The 20,810-nt window shown below is 48.4% G+C and overlaps 1 protein-coding gene across 4 annotated transcripts in view; it reads right to left on the bottom strand.

Annotated features, from left to right (window-relative positions):
• Positions 1–20,425, bottom strand: part of GIT1 (GIT ArfGAP 1) — a 51,498-nt gene extending 31,073 nt beyond the window's left edge. For 2 of the 4 annotated variants that reach the window (XM_083715107.1, XM_083715108.1), the window contains exon 1: positions 20,206–20,398. In XM_083715107.1, coding sequence (XP_083571233.1) covers positions 20,206–20,257 — 52 coding nt within the window. In that variant the 5' untranslated portion in view covers positions 20,258–20,398. Of the gene's footprint in view, positions 1–20,205 lie in introns of all 4 variants that reach the window. The other 2 variants (XM_083715109.1, XM_083715110.1) reach the window with 2 other exon arrangements.
• Between the last annotated feature and the right edge of the window lie 385 nt (positions 20,426–20,810).

Genomic DNA, 20,810 nt, shown 5'->3' with positions numbered 1-20,810 from the left:
TTTTATAGCTTTGTTTTTCATCTTTTAACTTTCGGCTCTTAACGTCAGTTCTCTCTGTTTTATATATACATTACAAAGCAAAATTTAAAAGAATATTTATGAAAAGAAAATGGAAATATATGTTTGGAGAAAGGACGCAGGAAGCTGCCTTATACTGAGCCCATCTAGCTTAGTACTGTCTGCACTGACTGGCAGCAGCAGCAGCAGGTCTCCAGGGTTTCAGGCAGGGAGTCTCTGCCAGCCCTACCTGGAAATGTCAAAGGTTGAACCAGGGACCTTCTACATGCCTAGCAAGTGTTCTACACCCCTGAGCTAGAGGAGGGGACGTGTGTGCTTTGTGTTATCCTGATTTCATGTGAGGACGGTTCGTGCGCTTTTCTGAAAAAGGCAAGCTGTAAATTACTAACATGAACAATATCAGTAAGCAGGAATGAGGGTGAAAAGGCTTCTGAGTTATCACTGCAGCGCAGCCAACGCTTTGGAATTATTTATAATTAAAAACAGCTACAGCTGCCTTTTCACACCTACAAAGACATCCTCAGAGCAAAGTCATATTGTCAGATCATTAAAAATAACTAAATCACCCAGTAATGTCAAGATGGCATCAGATGCAAAGGCAGCGCATTTAAATTTTCTTTTTAAAATAGATTTGGGGGCTCTGGACTTCTGACTTGTCTCTAATTCTCAGTTTGGGGGGCAGGGAGAAGAGAAGCTTTCCTGTGTTATTCTTATTCTTATTCTTATTCTTATTAGCAGTCACTTAGTTACTTAAAAGGTAACTTGTTATGCATTTCAAAACATAAATATATTACCCCACACTGTACATACAATATACTACACAAACAGACTACTAAATACGATTTTATCTGGCAATGCTTTTGAACCCTTGATACATTTTGTACAAATATGAACTGCGCATCCCACCATGGAGTATATTTGACACTATTCATTCTATTTTTAAACTTCATTTTAAAAAATCCTTTATTTTCATTCCTATTTCCTGTGGCATATTTTCGCTTGATGTTTCGTTGGTCGTACTTTCAAATTTACAAAAAATATGCTCTATGCCATAAAGAAGAAGAACAATTATCATACAAAACATTAACGTTTTCATGCAGCGTGCTCCTTCCCCCCCCAAAAAAAAACCCTTTGTACATGCTCAGAGGACAGTTTCCACACATTCTGGGGCTAAGTCTGGGCTCAAGGCCACAGCCCCTGTTGGCATTCCTACTCCTCCACTGGGCCACTGGCTGTGGGTGGGTGCCCTTCCTCCCCACCAGGCCCCAAAGATCTGGAAATGCATATTCTGCCCCCTCAGCAGCAAACCTTATTCCAGGGAATTTTCACGGGAAAGCTAGGAGGGGGGAGAGCACCCATCAAAAATCTTGTCTCTCCTGCCTGGTTGCTAAGGAAACCCAAAAGGCCGCCCTAGAAACATCGAGGCAACTCTTCCCCTTCCAGCACCGTGACAAAGAGAGAAATCGTCAAGTGTGTTTTAGGCCTTGACACTTTAAAACAGGGGTCGGCCACCTAAGGCCCATGGGCCACAAGCGGCTCATAGGGGTCGTTTAATCGGCCCCCAAGCCACTCCTGAACCGAGCCACCTGCTTGGTGAGTCCGCATGTGCTGCACTAAACCAGCGCAGCGCAGCATGGGGACTCGCTTCCGCGACACCGGAAATTGTGCCTGCACATGCGCAGACACAGAAGTCATGGGCACACACACGATCCGGCCCACAGAGGGATCTCCACTGGAGTAAACCTTGCCGGCCCCTGCTTTAAAAGCATCCTCAGGTGGGAATCTCATTCTTTCCACTGTCTCCACTCACCTCACCTCAGCATGATTTAAGGACATAATGACATCGTAAGAGCAATGTTGAAACTCAGATATATAAGCCAGGGAGGCTTTTAAATAGTTGTTGTTGTTGTTATTATTATTATCATTACAGTGGTACCTCAGGTTAAGTACTTAATTCATTCCGAAGGTCCGTTCTTAACCTGAAACTGTTCTTAACCTGAAGCACCACTTTAGCTAATGGGGCCTCCAGCTGCTGCTGCACGATTTCTGTTCTCACCCTGAAGCAAAGTTCTTAACCTGAGGTAATATTTCTGGGTTAGCGGAGTGTGTAACCTGAAGCGTATGTAACCTGAAGCGTATGTAACCCGAGGTACCACTGTACAGTGGAACCTACATTGTCAAATGTAATCTGTTCTGGAAGACTGGAAATTCCTTTAAAAAATGGAGAAACGCACCTTGGAAGCCATTTGACCTCTGAGGCGCTTTCGAAAACGGAAGCATTCATTTCCGGGTTGTCGGCGTTCGGGTTCCGAAGCATTCGGCAACTGAGGTTCCACTGTATTGTTATATTTGGAGCCCGCCCACCTGACCGGGTTGCCAACAGATATAAAAACACAATAAAACCTCAAACATTAACCATTTCCCGATACAGGGCTGCCTTCAGATGTCTTCTGAAAGTTGTATACAGTGGAACCTCGGGTTGCGAAGGTGATCCATGCGGGAGGCACATTTGCAACCCGCAGCGCCGCATCTGCGCACATGCAGATCGCAACCCAGTGCTTCTGCGCATGCGCCAAGTGCAATTTAGCACTTCTGCACATGCACTGAAACCTGGAAGTAACTCGTTCCGGTACTTCCAGGTTCGGCGCAGTGCATAACCCAAAAACATGTAACCTGAAGTGTCTATAACCCGAGGTACCACTGTAGTTCTTTATCTGTTTGACATCAGATGGGAGGGCGTTCCACAGGGAGGGTGCCACCACCAAGAAGGCCCTCTGGGTCCCTGTAATTTCACTTCCAGCAGCGAGCAATTTTAGAAACTACGGATATATAAACTAGGTTACCAAATGGCGCCTTCATCTTTCTGAGACGCCCAATGTGACTCCCAAAAGTGGGGCAGAATGGGCGTCTTGGCAAGATAAAGCGTCAGAGGAACAATCTTGGAGGGAGCAGGTGAGGAGAGAGGAAGAATCAAGGCTGCAACATTCACCCTGTTTCCTAACTATGCCCCCCCACCGCCAACTTCCTTCTGCACCACACAGCTAGCAGACTTCATGGTTAAAACATTGTGCAATCTTCACACCTCCCTTTGCCTATGTGCAAATAAAACTAAAAACCAAAAGAGAGACTCCCACGCAAGTAGCTATTCCAAGCTTGGCACCCCCACCTGTACTCCCTGGGGATGCACCAAAATTTGCAGCGCCAACCCTCCACCCCCACCCCCCTTTCAGGAGGATTGCAGCATTCGCTGACATGTTCCTCAGCTCCTGACACCCAATAACCCCGCCATCCCCTTCAGAAGAACCCAGAAGACTCTGATCAGGAGTCTTCTCCACCCACAGCTCTGCCTGGCACACAGAAGGTCCTCGATTCGATGCCTCGGGTCTCTAGGAAGAACTGGGGAAGTACCCCCTGCCCAAAACCCAAAAGCATGGCGTAAACAAGATCAGGCCAGGTGGGCCAATGGCCTGGTTCAGTAGAAAGCAGCTTCCTCTGTCTCCATATACCCAAGGCCCAATTCTGCACCACCAAGAGTCCATAGAGACAATGGAGAGAGCACCTCTGAGCACGTGAAGAGTTTGCGCTCAGTGACCCCCAGGGTATCATTGATCAGGTTGTGGGGTTTTTTTTGAGGGGTGCATTGGAGAAGCAAGAGAGGGAAAGACGAGTTTTCAGGTTATTTATTTTGCAAGATTTATAATAAAGCTGTTTACAAAAAACAACAACAAGAAGACACCGGCAGGGGTTTGGACTAGATAAATGCCCCACCAAAGCATCACTAAAATCCTGATGCTGCCCCGACACATATTATTATTATTATTATTATTAATAATAATAATTTTTTATTTATATCCCGCCCTCCCCAGTCAAAGCCGGGCTATTATTCAGAAAGTGAACTCCTATTCACACAGAGGAAGCCTAAAAGGCCATTAACGTAGTCTAACTCTTTCTCGAATTGCCCCCCCCCTTTAAAAATCAAATTGCCCCCGCCTGTGGGGCGTGTGCCCCACGTTGGGGACCACGGGACGAGATGATCCTCAGAGACCCTTCCAAGTCTACAATTCTGTGACTTAATTGGTTGAAAAAACCAACTTCTTACAATTATTTCAAAACTACTTTTGTCTGAAAAATAAACAAATGAACAATTAACAAGGTGCAGCTAAATCACATAATTGCCAAGCTGCAAGGGATCCTAAGAGTCAGACTAATCCCTGCGGTGCAGGTATCAGAACTATTGAACCCCCTGACAGGCGGTGCTTAAACCCTGGGATCCTCTCTGCTAAGATTTCTACGTGGGGCCTCTGCTGCCTTTGCCACTGTGACACCCCTGGGAGGGACGCCTGTCCCTGGGTGCTGCCCAGAGGCTCCGAGACGTCACTCGCCTCCCCCTTGCTGGGAGGCCCAGGCCCTGGCTCCCCCTTCCCCCTCACCACCAAATCACTGGGGACCTTTTGTTCTGCCGGCACAAAAGGGCGTTTGAAACCAGGGAAGGCCGTTCGCTGGGTGGGGGCGGAGAGATGGCCGGCACCCTGCCTTGGACCCAGTGAAGACTCACGCCAGCTGCCAGACAGGGCTGCTTCAGAAGATGCCACCCTGACCCAGCTGCTAGAGGAGGCGCCCCGTTGCCCCAGAGACCGAAGGCACAAAGAGCCACCCTGAACAGAGGGGCCTTGTTGGGCAGGTGTCCATGGCCCCCACAGTCACCCTAGCTCAGAGGAATGAGCCACAACCCAGACTCAGCAAAGCTCCCCTCCCAAATGACAGAAGCAATGCCTCCATCTATACAGGGGTCTCTCCTCCCCATCGCAGGAGGCCGTTAAATCAAGAGTCTAAATAATAATAATAATTTTATTATTTGTACCCCACCCATCTGGGTGGGTTGTCCTAGCCATGCTAGGTGGCTTCCAACAGATATAAAGGTAAAGGAACCCCTGACCGTTAGGTCCAGTCCCGGACGACTCTGGGGTTGCGACGCTCATCTCGCTTTCCTGGCCGAGGGAGCCGGCGTACAGCTTCCGGGTCATGTGGCCAGCATAACGAAGCCGCTTCTGGCGAACTAGAGCAGCGCACGGAAACGCCATTTACCTTCCCGCTGGAGCGGTACTTATTTATCTACTTGCACTTTGATGTGCTTTCGAACTGCTAGGTGGGCAAGAGCAGGGACCAAGCAACGGGAGCTCACCCCATTGCGGGGATTCGAACCGCCGACCTTCTGATCGGCAAGTCCTAGGCTCTGTGGTTTAGACCACAGTGCCACCTGCATCCCTTTCCAACAGATATAAAAATGCAATAAAACATCAAACATTAGCAGCTTACCTATACAGTAGTACCTCGGGTTACAGACGCTTCAGGTTACAGATGCTTCAGGTTACAAACTCCGCTAACTCAGAAATAGTACCTCAGGTTAAGAACTTTGCTTCAGGATGAGAACAGAAATCATGCGACGGCAACAGCGGGAGGCCCCATTAGCTAAAGTGGTGTCTCAGGTTAAGAACAGTTTCAGGTTAAGAATGGACCTCCAGAACAAATTAAGTTCTTAACCTGAGGTACCACTGTACACAGCTGCCTTCAGATGTCTTCTAAAAGTCGTACAGTCGAACCTCCGTTCCGGAAGACCGTTCGACTTCCAAAACATTCGACAACCAAGGCACAAAGGCCTGCCAGCAATTTCAATGGTGAAAACTGTGAGGTGCGTTTGAAAACGGAAGCAGTTACTTCCAGGTTTTTGGCGCCCGGGTTCTGAAACGTTCGGCTTCCGACACGCTCGAAAACTGAGGTTCCACTGTATAGCTGTTTATCTCTTTAACATCTGAAGGGAGGGTGTTCCACAGAGCAGGAGCCACTACCAAGAAGGCCTTCTGCCTGGTTCCCTGTAACCTCACTTCTGACAGTGAGCAGCGTGTTAGAAACTCAGATATATAAGCTAAGTACCAAATGGCAGCTTAAATCTAGGTTAACGGTTGCCACAGAGGAATGTCTATTCACCAGGGGGTTGGTCAAGATGACCCTCAGGGTCCCCTCCAATGCTACAATACACTCCCTGGATAGCTCAGCTGGTTAGAGTGTGGTGCTGATAACAGCAAGATTGACGGTTCAATCCCTGTATGGGACATTTGCATATTCCAGCATTGCAGGGGTTGGAATTTCTGCAATTTCTAAGACCCTTGATTCTTTTGTACCCATGAATGGAGGCCCTTTCAGCCAGGACGCGCCAGGGATCAAACCTGTGCCCTCCTGTACTTCACACAGCTGAAGAAAAATTGGTTCTTTCCTCCCCGCTGTGGGTCTGCAAGGGAGGGGGGAGCTGTGTCGCCCTGACAAGGAGGCCTTTTCTTCTCGATTCCCTTTTCCAGAACAGAGAAGCAAGCACGATGGAAAGGTCAAGGAGGGAAGGAGGCATACAGGGAGAGACAGCCCCACCGCCCACAACCCTGCAGGCTCCCTCACCCAGCTTTGACCCTGCCGTGGCCAACAGGCCACGCTCCAAATCCCCTACAAGAACCACAGCCTCCCGTAATGGTTCCAACCAAGTCCCCTTTGCAGGAGGGGGGCGTCGAGCCCTGGGATTACACTTGCTTTATTTATTTATTTTATTTATTATAACTGTAATTATTAGCATTATAAATATATTCAGTGCTTTTTTTCTGGGGGGTAGGGGGGGTACTCATTTGGTGAATCTAAGTTTGGCCTCATTGAGGGGCAGAATTTCAATATGAGTAGGAAAATGAGAGTACCCCTAAACATTTTGTAAGAAAAAAAGCATTGAATATATTTATACCGTGCCTTTTTCCCAGACCAGGACTCAAGGCGGCTTGCATCCAATCAAAGCAACTCAGAGAAAAACAAAACAGCTAAAAAGCTAACCGTTGGAAGGTACAGATAGGTAGCCGTGTTGGTCTGCCATAGTCAAAACAAAAAAAAATTTTTTCTTCCAGTAGCACCTTAAAGACCAACTAAGTGTGCATGCACACGAAAGCTCATACCAAGAACTAACTTAGTTGGTCTTTAAGGTGCTACTGGAAGAAATTTTTTTTTGGTTTTGACGTTGGAAGGTAATTCAACTCTGACACAATCAAACCAATATAAAAATCATTTTATATATCTTTAGGCGCTAGGCAAAAATGTTCCTCTTCAAGCAGGTCTTGGGCTGATGGACGTGCAATACCCTTTTAAAACGTGTTGGTGGGGGGAGTTATAGGGTTGCTTTCATTTTGTGATTTTATGCTGTATCTCCCCTGAGACCTGGAGGTGTAAGGAGGTATACAAATTTAATAAACAAAACCAAAACAATAAAAACGCAAGCCTATTAAAATCCGGTGAGTAAAAACAGCACAGAGCTATTAGGAGCCCTTTCTTTAAAACCAGGCGGTTCCCAAAAGCCTGACCGCTAAGATGCTGGTCCTCAAGGTTTTGAAACAGGAACGTAGGAAGCCGCCTTCTACCAAGTCGGACTCTGGGTCCATCCAGCTCAATACTGTCTACACCGACTGGCAGCAGTGCTCTGGAGTTTTGGGCAGGGAGCCCTTCCCCACCCTACCCAGGGACCTTCGGCCTGCCAAACGGCTGCTGTGCCACGGATCCATGCCCGCCTCCTATTCCTCACCCAACTCTGGGATGCGTCACTTCCATTGTTCACAACAAACACCCAGCCTTTGCCTCAGAGCTCCCCAGCTCCCTTGGATGGGCGGCCACAGCTGGCAGCAACTGTTCCTTCTTTGGGCGAACAGGGGGGGCATGTTTCGTGTGGGTACGGTGGCTTCAGAGCCAAGCGGCGGCTCCCAAATCGCTCGCAGGCCGCAGCTTCCGCCTGGCTTTGTTCAATCATGTCTCGGAGAGGCCTGTGGGATGCAAAGCTCCGCCAGAAACAGGGCGTGGGAGACAGCTGGGAGCCCAGAGGCCCGTCCTAAGAAAACCCAAATCAACAATAACCAGCCTGCCTGTGCCTGCCGCACCTGGATTCGGCTCCCAAAGAACTGTCAGTTTGAGAGGGACCCAAGCGGTCATCTTGCCCAACCCCCTGAAATGCATGGGGTTTCGTTTGCTAGGATGAGTTGCTGATACGATGCCATAATCTTTATTGTCCTTGTCCCATACAGAACAACAACATTGAAAAAATCTACATCAGACATTCAAAAACCAACAAGCCTGCTATCCCAGCCTGGTGAAAGGTAAAGGGGCCCCTGACCATTAGGTCCAGTCATGACCGACTCTGGGGTTGCGGCGCTCATCTCGCTTTATTGGCCGAGGGAGCCGGCGTACAGCTTCTGGGTCACGTGGCCAGCATGTGGGATCACGTGGCGAACCAGAGCAGCGCACGGAAACGCCGTTTACCTTCCCACCGGAGCGGTACCTATTTATCTACTTGCACTTTGACATGCTTTCGAACTGCTAGGTTGGCAGGAGCAGGGACCGAGCAACGGGAGCTCACCCCGTCACGGGGATTCGAACCGCTGACCTTCTGATCAGCAAGTCCTAGGCTCCGTGGTTTAACACACAGTGCCACCCGCGTCCCTCCCAGCCTAGTCAGCCCCCTAAAAATACCCCATAATTAAATACAATATACTCCTACAGAGACTACTTTACACTGCGTTTAAACCCAAAATCGCATTTGGATAAAAACTGTTTCTCAGGCGGTGGTGATGAATGACTTGGGCAAGCAGGCTGTAGTTCAGTGGGAGAGCACCTGCTCTGCCTTTAGAAGAAGCGCCTGCAGGATCAGGCCAAAGAGGGCCCTCCTAGCCCAGCCTTCTGTTCTCACAGGGGCCAACCAGATGCCACAATGGCAAACCAGCAAGTAGGATTCAAGCAGGAGAGCAACTCTCCCCTCCTGAGCTTTCCAGAAAGGCTGCCTGCGACTACGGAGGCAGGGCAACAGCCCTCCTGGCTAGCAGCCATCAATAGCCCTCTCCTCATCATACTCTTCCTCCAAGAATTTGCCCAGTCCTCTTTTAAAGCCATCCAGGTTGGGACCATCATTGCTTCCTGTGGCAGGGAGTTTCATAGTCCAACCCTTTCTTCGGTCTGCCCTGAATCTTCCAGCCTTCAGCTTCCCTGGGTGTCCACCAGTTCTAGCATTAGGAGTGGGAATGAAAAGCTTTTCCCTCCCGCCTCCCTCCTTGCCTTGCATAATTATATTAACTCCTCACTTGCCACTTCTTAAGTTTTCCTGTAAATGAAAAAGACCCAACTCTCCTCTCTGGGGAGTCACTCCACTCCCTGGATCATTTGGGTCGCCCTTTCCTGCACCTTTCCCAACTCTGCAATGCCCTTTCCTGACCCCTTGTCTCAAACCACTGCTGCCAGTCAGTGCAGGCAGCAGCCAGCAAGATACCCCAATGGTGTGAACAAGTCCCTATTTATACCAACCCTTCAGTCAGAACCATGAAGACTAGAACCTGGTTTTATTTTGAGAGATTAAGCTGTAGCACGGCAAGTAGAAGTTCTGGACTTCAACCCCTGCCATCCCCAGACAGGGCTGCCTGAAATGCTGGAGAGCTGCTGCCAGCCAGTGTGGACAATACTGAGGTACATAGATGGGCAAGTGCTAAGGAGTTCCTAAGACCCACAAAGGGGAGGAACTTAAAACAGAGCCAAACCTGCCCTCCGCCCACCAAAACCAGCTAGGAAATGAGGCCTGGGGAAGGGGGTGACCCTTTCCCCACCACCAAACAGAGATTTCATGGGGAGGGGTTGTGTAGTAGAGAAGGCAAGATAGGTGTCAACAGACTTGGGGGGAGGCAGTCCCAGCCCCTAACTTGAAAACAAGCCAGACACCACAGCCCTACTCAAGGCAGGATATGCCCAGGGCTTGCAGATGGAGAGCCCCTCCCGGCATTTCCTTCCTATCCTGGCCTGGGGGGAAGTTTATGGCTGACCTGCGAAGTTTGGATTGTGGAGAATGGAAAGAACAGACAGCAATCTCCAGCCCAGGCTAACAAAACAAGGCAGGCTCTGCTTCAGGGGTTCCCAATTTATTTGAGGGAACTGTCATCCCCCCCCCCCGGTTCCATAAACACATCCGCAATGCCCCCCACCCCACAAAAAAGCATTATTCGGAACAGCGGTTTGCATGGCCCACGAAGGAAGATCGTAACACAATGAAACAATTAATCACACGGTTGTTCAAAGTTAAAACTTTGTGGTTGAAACTGGTGAGCCTGAGGCAGGGAAACCAACTTTTGAAAGTCTGGTTGGCATTGGCATCAGTGCCCTCCTGCCTCTCAGCACCCCCCTAGGGAATCCCATCGCCCCCCAAATAGTGGTACCATCTCCTCTGGGAATCTGGAGTCTGCAGAACATAGGGCATGGGTGAGTTCCCGTGTAAGGACAAGCATCGTTCTTAATAATAATTATTATTATTTATGAATTTAATTTACACCCCTTCCTTCCAAAGGAGCCCAGGGCAGCATCCAATTCACCTGTCAACTTTGCTGTCTGCCAGCCAGCCTCACAGGATACTGAAAAATGCCATGCTAAACCAGATGACCAAGTATATCAGGCAATAGACTCTATACGGCCATAGAGACTAACAGGCCTCAGTAGGTAATGGGTCCAATCTTCTTCAAAGTCATCTAACCCAAGGACTCCTCACCATCTACCTTGTGGCAGCGAGTTCCATAGGCAAACTCACTGCTCCATGACATCCACTGCCAGCCCACTGGGATGCTTTTATTCAACTGCACAAAAATGTTTTATCACTTTTTGTTGACCCAAGTTTGTAATCATTTGCATCTTCTTATTTTATCACACACTGCTTCGGTTAAGTTTTGGACCAATGGTTGTCCTTCTAGGTCGGTACTGTCTACACTGACTGGCAGCAGCTGTCCAGGGTTTCAGCCAGGATTTCCATGCCCCTCCTTCTCAACTCGGGGTCCCCTGCACCAACCAGCAGCTCCTGCGAGGACCTCTCCAGCCGTTCCTCCCAGCCTCCCATTCGCAAGACTTGAAGGATGTGCGTGGGCTCATCCTGCACAGATGGCAGTGAAGAGAGAGTTGACTTGGCAGATTGTGCCCCCGGGAGCCTCTGGCACTGAGGAACGGCTTGTCATGCGTCAGGAGAGACTTCTTTGCCAGCGGCATCCCTCTTCCGCCTGCCGCCAAGGAAACCGGGGCTGGCGGTGGGAAGGGGAGCTAGATCTCCACTCCTGGGTGGATCAGAAAGGAGCCCACCCCTCCCGGGTTCAGAGAGATATCGCCCCACAAAATCCAATACAAGAAACTGGGGTTCTCCAGTGACCAGTAGGAATCGCTGACTCTCAGCCACACGGGAACAAAAGGGAGAAAACACCCCATAAGTCAGGGCAGGGAAGATGAGGCTCTCTGGATATAGCTGGAATACAACTCCCATCATCCCTGACTGCCGGCTACTAGGGCAGATGGGATTTGGAGTCCCACCATACCGGGAGAGTCTCAGGTTTTACCCACCATTGAGATAGGCCTTTGCAAAACCACGGAAGAATATATTTTTAAAGCGTTCACAAAGAGTTGGCGATCGTTCTAAGCAAAAGGAAAGGACAAAGGGGAGAAATAGGAAGGAATGAACAGCGGAAGGCCCAGGATCAGGTCTAGCCCATCTGCGTCAGGAATCTCCACCAGAGTCACGCCCAGAAATCAGAGGCCGCACCTGTCCTTTGGAACTCCCTGCCTCTTGATATCAGATGGGCTCCTTCACTGTACTTTTTTCGGTGCCTGCTAAAGACAAGCCAGTCCAGATATCTAGAACACTGGTATGTTGTTGTTTTTTTGTTCATTGGTGGTTTATTTTATATTTTTAATGGTTCTTACTCATAATTATCTTTTGCTCTATACTTTTCATAGACCACATTGAGGTTTTACGGGGTTTTTAACAATCAAGTAGTATATAGATTTTGAGAAATAATAAATAAATTTGAAGCTTTCTGGATACTAGGGCCATCCCAGCATTCATGGGTAGGCAAACTAAGGCCCGGGGCCCGGATCCGGCCCAGTCACCTTCTAAATCCAGCCCGTGGATGGTCCGGGAATCAGTGTGTTTTTACACGAGTAGAATGTGTGCTTTTATTTTAAATGCATCTCTGGGTTATTTGTGGGACATCAGAATTCGTTCACACACCCCAATAAGGTCTGAGGGACAGTGGACCAGCCCCTTGTTGAAAAAGTTTGCTGACCTCTGGTTTAATTTCTTATTTCCTCCCCCCCCCCAAAAAAAAAATAGAAGCTAGAAGCTGATACTTCATTCTTTGTTTATTCATGGCCTACCCTCCACCCTAAGGACCATCTTAGCTGTGGGTCCTGGGAGACCTGCTCCCTGCCTCTCACACCTTTCCCCACCTGGCCTGGGAGGGCGGAGCTTGGACTGACTCCAGCTACAAAAGCGGAGGCTGCTGAACAGAGTCTTAGGCTGGGGCGTTGTTTGGGGGAGAGTTGTAATGGGTGGGGTGTTTTTGCTGTTGGCTTTTGTGTATCCATATTTCAGATCTTGTGATTTATGTGGAAACCGTTCCATTTGGTTGAGTATTTTTCGACGTTTTGTTTCTTGTTTATGACTACGCTTGCTGTGTTGCCGTTATGTATATTTTTCCTGTTGCAAGCTGTCTTGAGCAGGGCTTGAAATGTGGAAAGGTGAGATGCAAATAAAATTAGGCATGCATGTACGGTCCCATGGCATGCTGCAACGTTTGCAAGAGCTCAGTATTTTAGGGTGGCAGCATCTGGACTTCGGAACTCCCTGCCTATTGACAAAGGGCAGCCTCCGTAGCTATAAACCCCTTTCGGCTCCTGCTAAAAACATTTTGGTTTGGTAAGCCTAGCCAGATGCTTAGAAAGCTGATGTGAGTTTTGATCCGTCATTCTTTTAACTTTTCCAAAGTCTAAAATGATTGTGGTTAATTCACTCCCCTGATCATTTTACTGTGTTAATTATGAACTGCTTTGAGGGTTGCTGTTGTTTTTACAATCAAACAGTGCATATATTGTACGGAATAAATAAAATAAAAAGCAATATTAAAAGCAACTTATTTAGATTATTCTTTCCAGAGCGGGTAGATGTGGATGGAGGGTGTGTCTTGCCCATACATAAGGATGATAGCAAGGGAGAGGAAGGAGCAAAATCCTGCTTTTACCGTCTGCAGGAAACAGACCCCCTCTAATGTTTTTCTCTATTGTTCACTTCCTCAACAGGCCATTCTGCAAGATAAGGACTTCTGACCCAAGCCAGGGAATCCTCCAGGCCAACACAGAAACCTCCCTGCACTAGCATCGTTGCCCTGCATAGTTTAGTATCACTTGCACTGACTGGCAGCAGTACTCTCCAGGGTTTTCAGGCGTGAGGATGGACGGACCTACCCAGTCCAATCTGGTAGGTGCCACAAAGGACTGGAGCCACAGTCTTTTCCCCACAAAGCAAGTGGGAGGAAGATCACAAGCAGGGCACTCCAAGGTAGACTGCCACTGTATAGGGAGGCTCAGATTTGGCTCCTGCCAAATCTAGCCCTTTCTTCCCTGAGTCAGGATATATCCCACAACCGAAGGACTTGTAAGCAGCCGAGGACCTTCTTCCCGCTTCCCATTTTACGGAACGATTCACTCAGTCATCCCTTGACCCAGAATCAGTATTTGTGCCAAAATGCTGTAAATACAGAACATTTCCTATCACATTGCAAGTGCAATGGGGTTGTTAAAAGGAAAGAAGGATGTGAGCTCTCGCATTCAACTGTCGGTAATCCCAGGAGGCTGCCTAATACAGACAGAGTCAAACTATTGGTGTATCTAACTCAGTACTGCCTACACTGGCTGGCAACAGCAGCTTTCCAGGGTTTCAGGCCCTACCAGGCGATGTCAGGCGTTGACACTGTGACATTCAGAATGCCAAGCAGGTGCTTTAGCTCTGAGCTATGATTCTTCGCTTTAAAACAACCCCTAAGATACCAGTCCTCATGATCTTGAATAAAGGGCTGGCTTAAATGTTTATTTATCACTTTTTTATTTTTTTTTTTTAATAAATTTTTATTAGGGGTTTTTACAAAATAAAGTACAAAGATAAACAACCTTTCTTTTATCTCAACAGAGTTTCATAACTTCTTTGGATTTCCTCACATCTCCCGCTGCCATTTTCATCATCATAAATTTTTCCCAGCAATTTATCATCTAATTTGCAAATTTTATAACCACTTATTTAAATATAATCGTCTGTAAATTAATTTCTCTTAATCTCACTTTACATCCCATTTCGATCCGATTTTGTGGTGGCCAATTATTTATGATCAAACATCCTACTTAACTTTCCACCAAGTCACAGTATTTTTGTAAATAAGTCTTAAATTTCCTCCAATCTTCTTCAACCCTCTCTTCTCCCAGGTCTCGAATTCTGCCAGTCATCTCAGCCAGTTGCATATAGTCCATCAGCTGCATCTGCCATTCTTCCAGAGTGGGTAGATCTTGAGTTTTCCACTTCTTGGCGATAAGTATCCTTGCTGCTGCTGTTGCGTACAAAAAGAATGTTCGGTCCTTCTTTGGCACCATCTGGCCGACAATGCCCAGGAGGAAGGCCTCTGGTTTCTTAAGGAAGGTATACTTAAATACCTTTTTCAGCTCATTATATATCATTTCCCAGAAGACCCTCACCCTGGGACAAGTCCACCAGAGGTGAAAGAATGTTCCTTCATTTTCCTTACATTTCCAACATTTGTTGTCTGGCACATGGCATATTTTGGCTAGTTTAACTGGGGTCATGTACCACCTATATATCATTTTCATTACATTTTCCTTCAGAGCATTACATGCCGTGAAGTTCATCCCCGTGGTCCACAACCTTTCCCAATCCTCAAACATAATATTATGCCCAATATCCTGTGCCCACTTTATCATGGCCGACTTAACCATTTCATCTTGTGTATTCCATTTCAACAGCAAGTTATACATTCTTGAGAGTACTTTAGTCTTAGGTTCTAACAATTCTGTTTCCAACTTCGATTTCTCCACCTGGAATCCTAACTTTTTATCCTTTTTAAAAGTTTCTTGAATCTGAGCGTAATGTAACCAGTCTCGCACTTTGTCTTTCATTTTTTCCAAACTCTGCAATTTCCAATTGTTGCCCTCTTTCTCTATTATTTCCCAATATTTCGGCCATTTGGCCTCCATATTGGGTCTTTTTCGGGCCTTAGCCTCCAGAGGTGATAGCCATCTTGGAGTTTTATTTTCCAATAGGTCTTTGTATTTTGTCCAGACATTAAACACTGCTTTCCTGACAATATGGTTCTTAAAGGCCTTATTGATCTTAACTTTGTCATACCATAAATATGCATGCCAGCCAAATGCATTGTTAAAACCTTCTAAATCTAACACGTCAGTGTCCTCTAGAAGTAGCCAGTCTTTTAGCCAGCAGAAAGCTGCGGCTTCGTAGTACAACCTTAAGTCTGGCAGGGCAAAGCCCCCTCTTTCTTTCGCATCGGTTAATATCTTAAACTTAATTCTGGGCTTTTTGCCCTGCCAGACAAATTTAGAAATATCTCTCTGCCACTTCCTGAAGCACTCCGTCTTATCCACAATTTGCAATGTTTGAAACAAAAACAACATCTTAGGCAATACATTCATCTTAATAGCAGCAATTCGGCCTAACAAAGAAAGCTTCAATTTTGACCAACTGTCCAAGTCTCTCTTAATTTCAGACCAACATTTTTCATAATTATCCTTAAATAGACTCAGATTTTTTGCTGTTATGTTTACCCCTAGGTACTTTACTTTTTTAACCACAGTTAGTTCTGTTTCTCTCTGAAACCGTTCTGACTCTGCATCTGTCAAGTTTTTTCCCAACACCTTAGTTTTCTGTTTGTTTAGTTTAAAGCCCGCTACCCGACCAAAGTCCTGAATCAATTGTAACACTCTTTTTGTACTAGATTCTGGCTCTTGCAATGTCAAAACAAGGTCATCTGCAAAAGCTTTAAGTTTATATTGTTTCGCTCCGATCTGAATCCCTTGCACCAACCGGTCCCCTCTAATCAAGTTCAAGAGCACCTCCAGGACAGAAATAAACAGCAAGGGGGAAATCGGGCAGCCTTGTCGTGTCCCTTTTTCAATCTTAAACTCTTCTGTAACCACATTGTTGACTATCAGTTTTGCCTTTTGTTCTGAATAAATCGCGTCAATCCCATTTTCAAAACCCCGCCCCACTCCCATTTCTTTTAAATTCCCCTTCATAAATTTCCAAGAAATATTATCGAAGGCCTTCTCCGCGTCTATAAAAATTAGAACTGCTTTAGTGTTAATATTTGTTTGCAAAAGTTCCAAAATGTCAATAATGTTCCTTGTATTAGCAAATAAATGTCTTCCTGGGAGAAAGCCTGCCTGGTCTTTATGAATTATCTCATTTAAAACTCTTTTGAGTCTTCCTGCCAAAACGTCAGCAAATATTTTGTAATCCACATTTAAAAGGGAAATGGGACGGTAGTTCTTAAGTTGTGTCTTTTCAGTTTCTGATTTTGGTATCAATGTGATGAAAGCTTCCTTCCACGATTCAGGCGCCTTCTTTCCCTCCATAATTTCATTGCTGACCTCCATCAGTGGTTGAATCAAATAGTCACTTAATGTCTTATAGTACTTGGAGGTCAAGCCATCTGGCCCTGGAGACTTGCCCAACTTCATATTCTGAATGGCCTGTTCTATCTCTAGTCGTGTTATTTTACTATTCAGGAGTGATCTATTTTCTTGTGATAGTTTTTTAAGTCCATTTTTCTCCAAAAATTTTGCAATCTCTTCCTCCTTTTGTGGCCCTTGAGTGTATAATTTCTTAAAATATTTCTGGAAACATTTTCTAATTTCCGCCGGGTTCTGAATATTCCTTCCTTCTATTTCCAAATTTGTTACTATGTTCAGCTTTTGTCTCTTCTTCAACTGCCAAGCCAGCAGTTTCCCACATTTATTAGCCGATTCAAATGTTTTTTGTTTCATTGATTTAATCTTCCATTCTATTTCCTGATTTATCAGTTTGGAATATTGTGCCTGATGAAGTTTAATTTCTCTCAAAATCGGCTGTGACTTCGGGTTTACTCTTAGTTTCTTCTCTAACTCTTTAATTTTCCCCAAAATCTTGTCCTTATTTATCACTTTTTTAATCCCAAATTTCCCTCCACGCAGCTCAAGGTGACAGTTCTTCCCTTCCACATTCTAATCCCCTACAGAGCTAGATCACTGGTGTATCTAGCTCAGTATTGTCCACACTGACCGGCAGCAGCTATTCTAGGATATTATGCAAGGGACACCCCCAGCCCTACCTGGAGATGCCAGGGGGTTGAACCCAAGAACTTCAGATGCTCTACCACTGGGCTATAGTCCATGGACAGCTCAAGAGAGTGAGCCAAGTTAGAATGAAGGGGCACGATGGGGCACAGAGATTTTTTTCGAGTACAGTCGTACCTTGGTTTTCGAACAGCTTAGTTCTCGAACGTTTTAGCTCCTGAACGCCGCAAACCCGGAAGTGAGTGTTCCAGTTTTTGAACGATTTTTGGAAGCCAAACGTCCAATGGGGCTTCCAATTGGCTGCATGAGCTTCCTGCAGCCATTCAAAATCCGCACTTTGGTTTCTGAATGTTTTGGAAGTCGGACGGACTTCCAGAATGGATTCCGTTCGACTTCCAAGGTACGACTGTACTAGGACTGAGCTGAGGGCCCTTCCATATCTCCCCAAAAATCTGTTCCTAGTTACATCAAGTTTTCTTCATTTCAGGAGCCTAATGGCAGGGATGGGAAGAAAAGTCATTTAACGTAGCAGGAGTAAGAAATCCTTGCAGATCTGTTGCAAACCACCCAGAGGTCTCCCAGTAGATCCCAATCTCCCAGTAGATCAATACTCAGAGTCATTAACCAGCTGGGGCCAAAAGCTATAGCTCCATGGTAGAGCATCTGTCCTGAATACAGAACACCCCAGGTTTCATCTTTCCCTTTTCCAGGTATGGCTGGGAATATCTTCCACCTAAAACTCTGGAGAGCAGCTGCCAGTCAGAGTAAACAGTTCTGAGCCGGGTGGCCAACAGACTGACTCTGCAGATGGATTCCAGTTTAAAGCAGCCTTTAATTCAAAAGCATGAGGACCGGAATCTTGGTTTCAGTTTTAAAGGAAGAGCTGTAGCTTCCTGGTACAGCACCTGCCTTGCATCCAGAAGGTCCCGAGTTCATTTCCCAGACAGCCCCGGCAAAGACCCTCCCCCTGCTGCTGCCAGTCAGTAATGTACTAGGTGGCCCAATGGCTTGATCCAGCTTGCAATCTAGGGGGAAGTAGCCTAGTGGGACAGGGTGTCCCTGGTTCAAGCACATAATCAAACAATGTTATTTGGCGGATTGTTACATTCTGAAACAATATAGCCACATTTGATTGTCGCCGTAATGATGCAATGATCTGCATTTATTTTCCTTCTGTGGCAAGCGGCTGCTTTCAGTAGACTTATACAGAAAAGTTGTGTTATCAAATCTAAATATTAGGTGTACCACCGCCCAGCAGCATCTTCAGGTGGGGCTGAGAGAGAACCTTGCCTGAAACCCTGGAGAGCTGCTGCCAACCAGTGCAGACGCAATGGAGCTACACGGAGTCACATCCTGACCCACTATAGGTTCCTTTGTTCCTAAATTATAGGGGCCTAGTTTTGCTCCGTAAAGTAACCGGCCAACCCTGGAACCCCCAACCACAAGTAAAAGAAGCTCGCACCTGTGCCCAGGTGAAGATGCAACTCAACACACGCAGACACACACCTGGGAAGAGATCTCTCCATCCTCGCTTGAAACTTTTAACTCCTGAGAAACTACAAATAGCAACCAAGACACCTGGATCTCCTATTAATTAGCCAAAGCGGGGCAGGAGAGAAAGAGCTGAGATTTCCTGCTGGAGAAGAAGGTTCTGCAATTCAGGCCTCCGGATTTTATATAACAAGCAAACGCCCCATTTCAGATCCACAGGGAAGTGGTGTTTATTTTTGGAATGGGTGGGAAGAGGGAGAACTCTGCCCCAATGATCTTACAATCTTCTACACACACACACACACACACACACACACACTGACCCCAAGGAATGCCAGGCTGCTTTAGGAAGGCCTTGGTTGAGCAGCTGAAAGATGGGGTCACATGTATACACATGTCTCTCCTAGGGTAAGGGGGGTGTCAGCCGGGGGGGGGGGGAGCACCCGGACACCTGGGTTCTGCTTGCAGGATGGGAGACCTTCTGGGCTCTGTTGCAGGTTACTAGAAGTGTGATAAGTAAGGGGTGTGCGAAGGCCTAGGCATTTTGGGGAGGCTCCCTTTTCAGCGCTGGTTGGGAGGAGCCCTAAATGATGCCTGGGAGAGGAGGGGAAAGAAAGAGGGGCGGCTGGGTGGGGCAGGAGGCTCCTAGGCAGTCAGACCATTGGCTCATTGATCCCTGTACTGTCCACACGGACTGGCAGCAGTTCTCCAGGGCACCAGAGAGGCGGGGTAGAGATGCCACCCGGAAGTGAACTTAGTGCCTTCTGCATGTGGAGCAGGTGTCCTTCCTGACCCCCCCCCCCGCCCCCCAGCCATGGCTATAGAAATCCGCTCAGAGAAGCAGCATGAGCAGAATCAGAATGCAAATATCCCTGTCTGTGAATGATAAGGGGGGGGAGGGGGAGGACCAGGACGCCTGGGTCCTATTCCTGGTGCCTCTATGGGAAGGAGGGTGTGCACCAGGGCCCTGTATTCCTAGTCTCCCTATGATGGGGAGGTGGGTCCTATTCCTGATATTTCCATGGGGAAGAGAATGGCCGGCTCATATTCCCAGTGCCTCAGTTGGGGTGGGGGCACTAGGACGCCTGGGTCCTCTTCCTAGTGTTTGGGGGGGGGTCACCAGGACACCTGGCTCCAGGTGTTTCCCCTGGGGTGCGGGCGCCAGGCGCCTGGGTCCTATCCCTGGCGTTTGTAGGGGTGGGGTGCGGTGCGCCAGGACGCCTGGGTCCTCTTCCCGGGGGCCGGGGGGGGCGCCTGGGTCCCCGCGGTGGGGGCGACGCCAGGCAGGCAGCCCGAGAGCTCGCCTTTCTCTCCCCGGCGAGGCTCCGCGCTGGTCTCCCCGCCGCCGCAGCGGGAGCAGCAGGCCCGGCCGCGGTGCTCGCCCTACCTGGCGGCCGGTGGCGTCGGATCCGGCGCCGGAGCTGGTGCTGCAGGCCCGGCCCCGCCTTCCTTCCCCGCCCGCCTTCCCGGCGCCGCCGGGCTCACCTGGGGCGCTGCAGTCGGCGCACACCTCCGCGCGGGGCACCTTGCGCGACATCCTGAGCGGGCGCCGCGCGCCGCGACCACCCCGCCGGCGCCGGGCTCCCTCGGCCGCCGGGCTCCGGGGCTCAGCGCGGCGGCGGGGGCAGCAGCAGCAGCAGCAGCAGCGCCAGCAGCAGCCGCCTCCTGCGCCTCCTCCTCCTGCAGGAAGAAGCCAGGCGGGCGGGCGCGCAAGGCCGGCCCTCCGGAGGCGGAGCGAGGCGCGCGGCGGGAGGGCGCAGCCAGGCGCGACCTCGCCGGGAACGAGGAGGAGGAAGAGGAAGCAGGACGCCTGGGTCCCCGGGAGCAGCCGCGCCGGGACGCCTGGGTCCCTTCCAGACCCGCGGAAAGAGGGAGGGAGCGAGGGGCGCCACCAGGAGAGGGATCCTGGCTTCTGGAGCTCAGGACACCTGGGTTCTTTCCTCCTCGGGGAGAGTGGATGCGGGCAGCAGAAACGCCTTGACTTTGCAGGGCAGGAGCCTCGGGTCGGCGCTTTGCACATGCTCAGGAGCGCTCTGAGAGGAGGGTTCCATTTTCGTCGGAGTGTATTTCATTCGTTTATTATTATTATC

This window comes from Podarcis gaigeae, assembly GCF_964106915.1.
Source record: "Podarcis gaigeae genome assembly, chromosome: 15".
Lineage (NCBI taxonomy): Eukaryota > Metazoa > Chordata > Lepidosauria > Squamata > Lacertidae > Podarcis > Podarcis gaigeae.
Note: the sequence above shows the minus strand (reverse complement) of the source record. Positions and strands in the feature narration are given on the sequence as shown.